Source organism: Galeopterus variegatus, unplaced genomic scaffold (genome assembly GCF_000696425.1).
Source record: "Galeopterus variegatus unplaced genomic scaffold, G_variegatus-3.0.2 Scaffold1598, whole genome shotgun sequence".
Lineage (NCBI taxonomy): Eukaryota > Metazoa > Chordata > Mammalia > Dermoptera > Cynocephalidae > Galeopterus > Galeopterus variegatus.
Genome location: NW_007727709.1, coordinates 351,816 through 361,570, shown reverse-complemented (window position 1 = coordinate 361,570; position 9,755 = coordinate 351,816). Strand labels below are relative to the sequence as shown.

Below are 9,755 nucleotides of genomic sequence, written 5' to 3'. Positions count from 1 at the left end.
CTCCCAAGCGGCACACTGTAGCAGTGCGCCACCGGGCCGGCCCTGAATCCCTTTTCTTAACCCTTTTGCTTTGGTGCCCATAAAAAGGAAAACTTGTTGGGCCAGCCCGTGGCTCACTCAGGAGAGTGCGGTGCTGCTAACACCAAGGCCATGGGTTCGGATCCTATATAGGGATGGCCGGTTAACTCACTGGAGAGAGTGTGGTGCTGACAACGCCAAGCCAAGGGTTAAGATCCCCTTACCGGTCATCTTTAAAAAATAATAATAATAAATAAAATAAAAAGGAAAACTTGTTGAAATTCTGCTAGCACTAGCCAGGGCTCTACCTCCTCAAGACCAGTTGTTGAAACATTCCTAGGGAAGACAAGGATTACTTGGAAGGGCACCACAGCTTGACAGAAATATTCATAACATATCAGTATAGTTTGGCAGAAAGAGCACAGTATGTAGAATCAGTGCTGGCTGGTTAGCTCAGGTGGTTAGAGCACAGTGCCAATAACACCAAGGTCCAGGGTTTGATCCCTGTACTGGCCAGACGCCAAAGGAAAAAAATTCAGAATCACAAAACCCTGGGCTCATATCCCAGCTATTCTGCTTACTATCTGAGTGATCTTGGACAAGTTACTTCACCTCTCTGAGCCTCAGTTTCCTCATCTATAAAAGGGATCGTGAGGGCATTTCATTTCTAGGGTAGATGTGAAAAAACAAAGAACAGTGATAAGTGCCTAGCAGACATCAGCTGAGAGCGGCTCCCTTCGTCCCTCAAGACTTTAGCCCATGTGCCCTGCTCACAGCATAGTCCTCAGGCCTGTAATTTGATTTCTGGAACACACCTGCACCCGGGATGAACTGTCCTAAGCCAATTACCAATGCCATTCATCCTCCCAGTATAGATGAATAAAATGGCATCTGCTTTATAAATCTGTCTCTGGTGATTTAGCTGGGATGAGTCATCACTCCCACAGCCTAGTCACCTCTGGGGGAACAGATACAACCAAGTTTCTGGACATGCAAAGCAGAGGACAGGCCCTTGAATGTAGTGACCCCTGCCGCCTAGCAACAAAGACTAGGAGAGATGCAAAAAAGAAATAGTCGCTAAGAATCCATGCAGGATTGTTAGTAAAGCCCCTACATCCTCAAATTCCCCTCCCAGCCTCCAAGCCTTCCCGGGCATTATGGCTTCTCTTTCTCCATTCCTTATGCCCCAATCCCACTAAAAGCCAATTTGCCCAGAGCTGAAACCAGAGCCAAGGAGCAAATGCACACCTATGTACCTTCAGGAAGAGAAGCATGGGGCAAACAGGGAGCCACAGGAGGTCCTGGGAGGGGAGTAGCAAGGGTTCTAGAGCTGTTACCTTGAGCAGGTTGAAGAGTAGAGGCAGAGCCCGCAGAGGCAGCAGCTTGGCCATGATGCCCAGTACCAGGCTGACATCCTCCCCAACACGGCCCACGAGCTCGGCCACTTCCTTGCCCACCCGCTGCAGGGTCGTCTTGCGTAAACCCAGCACGATATAGAGGGCAGCCAGGTATTCCTGCATGGCGGGCACAGTGAACACGAAGGTGCCTGAGTGCCCCGGCTCCACACATGGGGCCAGGAAAAACCTTAGGGCATCCCGACGAAAGACATGCAGCAGCTGAAACTCCTCTTCCGTCTTGATGCCAGCCTCCAGGCAGCCACAGACATCCTCTTCAGAGAAGTAAGTCTTGCGGGAAGACACCCCTTCATAAGCCAACTTGCCCATCGTTCGGGCTGCATAGGCCATCAGGGACAAATTAGAGGGATCAGTGCTATCCAGCGTTTCCCCACTGAAGTTGAGGCGCAGGAAGCTGGTATAAATGCTCGTGAGGGTCTGGCCAGCAGGTGTGGGGGCATGCAGGAAGTGCAAGGTGGCACAGACCAGCCAGCAATAGGAGGGCAGGAAGCAGGCGGTGGCGATCTGGTGGTGCCCCTCCAGGTTTCGGGAAAGCATCTGCACCAGGTTGTCACGCTGAGCTGGTGTAGCCGAGACACCCGCAGGCCCAGCACCATGCCCACAGTCAGGCTGGTTGAGGCGGAGCTGGAAGTAGAGCTTCTGCAGATTGGTATCAGAGAAACCGCAGATCTCACCATAGCGGCCCACGTACTTGCTGGGGATACGGCCAATGGCAGAGGGCCGGGTGGTCACCAGAATGCTGGCCTGGGAAGAGCATGGTTGAGTTAAGAAAGATCTTAGTGTCCTGATTGCCTCAATCCCCAGGGGACCCCTGAAGATTGAGTATGCAAGGAGGAATCTGCTGATGACTATAACAATTATAAATAAGTTACTCAGCACCCACTATGACCCAGGGGACTATGCTAAATACATTATATACAGTATCTCATGTGATCAGTACAACTCAAGGAGAGAAGGAAACAGAAGATTGGGGAAGTTAGTGACTTACTCAGGGTCACAAAGCTGGGAAGTGGAGGGCCAGGATTGGAACTAACTCAGGGTCTATGCTCCTACTCAATAAAAATGAACAAAAAAAAATCTCAGGGGGCTAATCAAGGCGCAGTAGTGGCAGGGTGGGACAAAGGGCCACTCACCTCAGGCAGCATGTATTTACGCAGCAGGTTGACAATGACGGAAGCTGGTGCCTCAGGCTCCTCGGGGTCACTACAAAGCCCTGTGCCTGCCAGCCGGAAGTCGAGGTTGAGACGTTCCAAGCCATGGAGCACAAAGAGCAGGCGGGACCCAGCAGCAGCCATCAGGGGCAGAACATCCTTCAGAGGCGTGTAGCGCTGGGCCACAAGTTGGCACAAGGAGGTCGGGGTGGGGCCCAGGGACGACAGGTCCTCGCAGGAGAAGGGGATAAGCAGCTCGAAGGCTGGCAGCCGCCCATAACACCAATCCAGGACCATCTTGCGCACCAGTGTGCTCTTGCCTGTACCCACCGTCCCATAGAGCACCACCGTCTGTACCCGGCGCCCACAGGCATCCAGGTCAAAGAGCTGAGACAGGGCCAGTGGGGGGAGCCCAGCTGAGGGTGGCTGATGCTCCAGGGCCAGCTCCACGGGTGGGCGGAGTAGCTCATCAGGGGTGCTCTCGCGGATCACAGGGTCAACGTGGACCGTGTCCAGTGCAAACGTCGGGCCAAACTGGCGCTCCTCCCTGGGCAGCCGGCTGAACCACTCAGCCAGGTTCCTGCGGTGCTGCTGGATAGCTTCTGGATGGGAAGGCAAGGGAATGGGTCAAGAAAAGGGCCTGGAGATGAAGGAGCTTAGGGCCAGTCAGGGTGGCGGTTGGGTGAGGCTGGGGAGTCAAGACCCAGCACCCAGAGATACTGGGGCTTAGAACAGTGCTGGGCACACAGGACTCCTCAGAAAGTACAGACTGTCCTTAAAGTTTGGTTCCCCTATGTCAAAATGTGGGGAGCCACTGGACAAGTTAATGACTGGTTTCATATCTGTATGCAATCTCAATTTGACAGCTGACTCAAAGTTTGTTAAAGGAAAGAATGCTATGTCCCGCCTAATGCTTCATACATAGTAAGTGTGCAGTACCTGAGTGTTGCAGGAAGGGATACACAGACTGATGGAAGGGAGGGAGGCAGAGAAGAAGGGACCACTGATAGATGATGGCAGTGGATCCTCTATGCCTCCCTCATCCTGCTTCTCCTTCCAGGCCCCTTTGCCCACCCCAAACCTCCTCCCACCAGGATCCCAGCCAGTCCCTTTACCAGAGGCAGAGATGCTCCGGAACAGCTGTCCATGCCTCCCCGCTGGGGGAGCACTGCCCGCTGAGCTCCCATGGTGGCGTATAAAGGCCCTGGGAGCAAGGAAGGGACATGAGCTGGGGCTTGGATACTTCATCAGCCTATCTGCACTGCTAGACTTCTAGCTTCCTGAGATCCAGGCCTGACTCACACCCTTCCCAGGGACTGAGGCCTTGCACCTAGCCCTCCAGCCCCCACTGCTAACTGCCTGCCTGGAACTCAGACTGGTCATTGCCAGACTCCACCCCTTCCCACAGATCCTCCCTCCACCGACCACCATGACTTCTACATCGATGATCTAAGCCAACTTCCTCTCAGGCCAGGGAGCTGCCTCTGTACCCTCCCTATCCCTAGAAGACCAAGCCCCTCCCCCGGGGGTCAAGCTAGCTCCTGACCTTTCTCAGTCTATCTGCTGTACCCAGATGCTTTCTAAGGTATGACACCCAGGCCTCACCTAGGGGGCCCAAGGGGACGCTCCCCTTTAAGGGGCCAATTCCAGTGGATCAGGAAGGGGATACGCTCATCTACAGAAGAAAAAAAGAAATAGTATATACAGATCCCATCCACATTTTCCCACCAATATACAGACCCTATGTCTACATCAAATCCCCATTATTTTCTCATGTACTGCCCCTTTGTAGCAGTTATTATGCAACTTTATATTTCATCGTGTGGTTATATGATTAACATTTATTCCTTCCCTCTCCATGAGAGCAGAGGTCACATCTAGTTTTGTTCACAATTATATATCCAGAACTTAACACGGAATCTGGCAGGCACTCAGTAAATACCTACTGAAAGCAAAATGAAATCATACAAGTGTTCCTGGACTTATGTAGCTACAAGGAGCCCTCAAAGGTTATCTAGTCCAACTCCCTTATTTCAGGATGGGAAAATGAAAGCTCAGAGAGGTGAGGTGGCATGCCCAAGGTGAACAGCTAAAGAACTACAGAGCTGGGACTAGTGCACCTGCTATCTGGATCCCTGCTCTCTTAGAAGCACCATCAGGACTCTGAAGAGGAAAGGAGATATAGAAACAGAAACTCCTGCTTCCTGCTTCCTGCTCACCTGGTGGCTGGGGTGTTCTTCCCAGAACAGAGACCCAGGAGGCCCTGGGCAAATGGTAGCCCCACTTCATCCTGGTAGAGAAACTCAGAGCCTAGGGAACTTAGCACCACCTTCTATTCTGCTCCCCTGCAAGAAGAAGAGTGTAAACGGATTGAGATCACCACCACTACCTCCCCTCTCCCATGCGTCCTCCACATCCTTACCCCATGCCACCCGAGGAGGGCCTTCCTGCCAGGAGAGGATCAGCCCTTCCTCAAATGCTAGCATTGCTGGAGCCCTGGCCTTCCTTTCAGCTGTCCTCCCTCTCCTATAAACCCAACCTGAGTGATCCCATTTTATCTCTTACCACCCTTACCTCTCCCCCGAGGCTTCACAAACGCCTTTCTCCTGAGCTCCAGCCTAGTATAAACTGCTTTATTTAGGTGTCCGTTTGCTTGGCTGCCAGCAAGCTCAGATAGGAGTCCTGTGTTAATTTTCATTTTCTGAGCTTAGATTTTCCACTAATAATTATGCACTCCCCTCTGCCTTTGTTCCCTGGCTATCAGGTCCTTTTAGATGAGTTTTAATGGTTTCATCATTTCATCTTCTCTATTATGTAAGCTCCCTTTGAGATTGGCATAAATAATAAATGAATGAATGAATGAACTTCCTACTCGACATCTCCATATGGATATCCTGCCAGTGCTTCAGACTTCACCCATGCAAAACTGAACTCATCATTCATGATGAGGGATGAAAGAGGGGTCCCCTTTCAGTTACCTTGCGCAAATCTTCCCAACCACAGGGTTTACACTAGAAACCTGACCTCTTTATCTTCAAAGCCTTCTTCCACTACTCCTTCAGGCAGTTGAAATGGTCCCCTTCCTCCCCACTGCTTTACCTGTCGTCCTTGTTACATCGTCCATACTGCCCCAGTGCTAACTCAGATCCTCCCAGGACTTACTGGGACCCGCATCTTCTCACTGGCCTCCGCCTTCAGTCTCACCCCATTCCAATCCCTCATCCCAGGCACCAACGACCTCCATAAAGTCGTAGGTTACTTATAAAGCCCAAACATCCTGCCCACCCCAACTTTTTTCCTGAGTTTGCCCCCAGCCCGTACCTCATTCCCCAGGCTCACTGGATTCTTGTTCTTTCTTAACTTCGTTCATACACTTTCCTCAGTTTGGAATAACCTTTCTCCTCTGTCAGATTCCCACCCAATCTTTTAAGATCCTCCTCAAAGGTTCTCTCTCCTGGGAAGTCTCTCCTGAGCCCCCTGAGCTCCTTTAAACGGCGTGTGCTCTTATTTGGCACCTGGTCTCCTCCACTAAGGTCGAGGCTTCTTAACAGTAGGACGCAAGGAGAACTGGCTGCACTGGGCGACCTGCCTAAGCAGGGCCAGCCACTGCAGGAGCTGGCTGGGGTGCTGGCCGGGCTCAGAGCAGGAGTGCCAGAGGCTAGGGAAGTGTTGAAAGAGCCCCGGAAATCCGAGAACGTTGGGGGAAACTGGCTCAAAGTTAACATCAGATCGAGGACCACTGAGTCAAGATGGGACTTGCAGGGGTGAGGGCAATTCGGTGGTCACCCAAGTCGGCAGGAGGGGACACAGCTGGAAAAGTACAGGGGCGGTGTTCCCACAGTTCCAGAGCTCCCCCACCAAACTGGGTCCCAAACAGCTCTCCTAGTTTCAGCTGGCTTCCGGGACCGAGGGGGAGAGCCTGCCGGAATGCCCACCGTTCAGCGCCCAGCTACGTCCTACTCGGCGCCCGCCGCGACCTCCCGGCGGCACTTGCCCAGCCTCCTCCCTGGCTCCGCCCTTGCCCTGTTGTTCTGCCCATTTTACAGATGAAGAAACTGAAGCTCAGAAGGTTGAAATGAGGGCCGGCCCGTGGCACACTTGGGAGAGTGTGGTGCTGATAACACCAAGGCCGAGGCTTTGGATCCCTGTATAGGGATGGCCGGTTTAGCTCACTGGGAGTGTGTGGTGCTGACAACACCAAGTCAAGGGTTAAGATCCCCTTACCAGTCATCTTTTTTTCTTTCTTTTTTTTTTTTTAAAGAAGGTTGAAATGACTTGTGCAGGCTGACCCAATTAGGAAGTAGAGGAGCCAGAACAAGAATTGGGGGCCTGGGTCTTCCTGAGGCACCGGACCTCAGGGTATCCTTCCCTCTGTCCTTCTTCACCTCCTCAGCCTACCTCCAGGCAGCCACCTCAACCTAGGCCTTCTTGGGTCCTCCCATCTATACCTGGCCGTCTTCAGACCCCAGACCTCTGTGTGTGTGGCCTCTGGTCACAGGAGGAAGAATGGGTGCTGACAGAGAGCTCCCAACTCAACCTGCTCTTCCTGTCTGGCACCCAATCATGGCTAGCCCTGGGGCTTCTGGATCCTCAAAGCCCCCACCCTTATTTCTGTGCTTCACACAGGGCACGCCCAGGGCTGACATAGTCCAGATGCAGGAGCCACCCACAACCCACAGCCAGGACTGGCTTCCACGGCGAGCATAGGTACATAGGGAAGAGAGGTGTGCAATAGAAACTCACAGAGAGGCTCCCCAGGGCAGGTCTGGGAAGAGGGCTCTGTCATCTCTACCCTCCAACCGGACTAAAGGCATTGTTGTCATTTCATTTAGACATCTGTTCATTCATTTCACATGTGGTCTTGGGCTAGAACTAAGCACCTCACCCCCATGGGCCAAGCCCAGCAGAAGGCCCTCGAGGCAGGCAGGGACCAGACCATAACAGCTCCCTTCAGTGGGGCCAACCACTGGTGTTTACAAATACTATACTTCAGAGGCAGAAGCAAAGCGTTAGGAGAGCCTGGAAGAACTTAGTGCCTCTGGCAGAGGAGGTGACATTTGAACTGGATCTTAAAAAATAAGTCAGGAAAAGGAAGACAAGGGCATTCTGGGCAGCAGGGAAAACAGCACATTTGCATTTTAAGAGAAATTCTTCAAGGGGAGTAGAGGGGGAGGGGAAGTAGAACAACCCTGTGAATGTAGTTTCAGGGGTGACATTTTGGGTCCGGGGGCCTGTTCTAGCTTCACTTACCTACTTGTGTGAGGCAGACAGTCACCTGGTTGCAGTTACTGGACACAGCTCAGAGCGATCTATCTTCCCCCTCCCCTCTCCCACGGGTATGCAGCCAAGTAGGTTTTATTAATAACATGTAATTTGACTGGCCTCTTAAAGGCGGAAGTACTGTGAAGCAAGTGCTGTGTGGGTGTGTCCTCTGTTGTCTGACTTCAGGATGGGTGCCAGGTGCTTTAGAGCCACAGCATGGAGAACTGTCTTGGTCAACCCTGCCCTCCAGCACTTTACACAGGCCCTGACACAGAGAAGGTGTTGGTCCTAAAGATGATCTCTCTTTTTTTTCTTTGGCTGGCCAGTACAAGGATTGATCCCTGGACCTTGGTGTTATCAGCACGACACTCTAACCAACTGAGCTAACTGGCCAGCCCAGAAGATGGCCAGTTGGCACTCAGGCGAGAGGGCCCATTTCAAAACACACTTAGATTGGCAAAGTGCATTTATGCCCCAACTCAGCAGGTTACTGGGACTGGTGGGTCAGCGACAAGAGGACCATTTCTTGAGGGCTTGCTCAAGTCATTTCTCCAAGCCTCAGTTTCCTTTTCTGTAAAAGGAGGAATACTCATCCTAGCAGCTTTGGGGGCGGGGTGCTGTGGGAATCAAAAGAGCTCTCTTTGCAAATATGTGAGCCACTCTACACATGGTCTTTGCCTGAATGGCCCTTGCAGGCTCCAAAAATGGCTGTTCACCTTCTTTAGCTCCTGAGGGAATTCGTAAATGTGTGAATTAACAAGTGTTTAACCTTTTGGATAGTGTTTGCATTTTAAAAGAGAAAGAGTAAAGATTAAGAATCTTAAGAAAGACTACCTAATGTTGAGGTTTCAAGCCCTTTGACTCGCAAGGAATCATCTACTGGCATCATTCCAGGGAGAAGGTGGCACCCAGAATGCCATCTAAAGCTAACTAGGGGCCGGCCTGTGGCTCACTCGGGAGAGTGTGGTGCTGATAATACCAAGGCCACGGGTTCAGATCCCATATAGGGATGGCCGGTTCGCTAACTGGCTGAGCGTGGTGCTGACAACACCAAGCCAAGGGTTAAGATCCCCTTACCGGTCATCTTTTATAAATAAATAAATAAATAAATAAAGCTAACTAGAATTCCAGGAGCTAGTAATCAGTCTTCCCACTTCCCGTGCCCACCCTGAACACCCATAAGAAACAAAGTTAGTTCATCTCCAGGTGGGCACCCAACCAGTTGGAGATTGGACCCTAATCTAACCCAGAGCACTTCGATCTACATGTGGCACAGCTAGGATGTTCCGGGCAGCTGGCAGGGTTGAGGCCAGTTCCCTCCCTCAGTCCTTAAGCTTCAGGCCCATGAGAGAAGAGGTTGAGACAATGTGCTACTTCTTGGGTCATCCTGCCACCAGCCCTCGGGACCCTCTGGACACTTGTCTACTGCAAACATCAGGCCACCAAACCCATCTGCAGTCCTGGTGGCTGATGGCTCAGCCCTGGTAAGTGTGTCCCAGTAGGAAAGAAGAAGGAAAGAAAAAGGGGAAATCACATAAGCCCAGTGAGGTCCCTGCCACTTCCATCCTAGTCATGAGGCCCTAGGGTCTTTCCTGCTTCTCATTGCCCTTCATGCCCACTAACACACCCCCTCCCCACAGGCACAATCAGGGCTCAGTGAGTCCTGAAGAGTCATGTATCACTCAGGCAAGAACACACCCATGCAGCAGACACAAGGCACCCACACGCAGCATGCAGATCCACCAGGAACAAGTTACACTGACCAACTTCAAGAATGAGGAGTCTAGGCAGGCTGTTAAACTCAGCTGGTTAGAGCACAGCCTTATAACATCAAGGCCATGGGTTTGAATCCCTGTACTGGCCAGCCACCCAAAGAAAAAAAAAAGAGTGAGGAGTCTGGAGGTAGAAG

The 9,755-nt window shown here is 51.9% G+C and overlaps 1 protein-coding gene across 1 annotated transcript in view; it reads right to left on the bottom strand.

The window, feature by feature from the left end:
* NLRX1 (NLR family member X1) overlaps positions 1–4,929 on the bottom strand; it is an 11,287-nt gene extending 6,358 nt beyond the window's left edge. The window contains exons 1-5 of the mRNA XM_008577913.1: positions 4,804–4,929; positions 4,190–4,259; positions 3,700–3,788; positions 2,567–3,186; positions 1,356–2,177 (exon numbers count right to left, since the gene is read on the bottom strand). Of these exons, the coding sequence (XP_008576135.1) occupies positions 1,356–2,177; positions 2,567–3,186; positions 3,700–3,788; positions 4,190–4,259; positions 4,804–4,873 (1,671 nt within the window). The 5' untranslated portion in view covers positions 4,874–4,929. The remainder of the gene's footprint in view (positions 1–1,355; positions 2,178–2,566; positions 3,187–3,699; positions 3,789–4,189; positions 4,260–4,803) is intronic.
* Between the last annotated feature and the right edge of the window lie 4,826 nt (positions 4,930–9,755).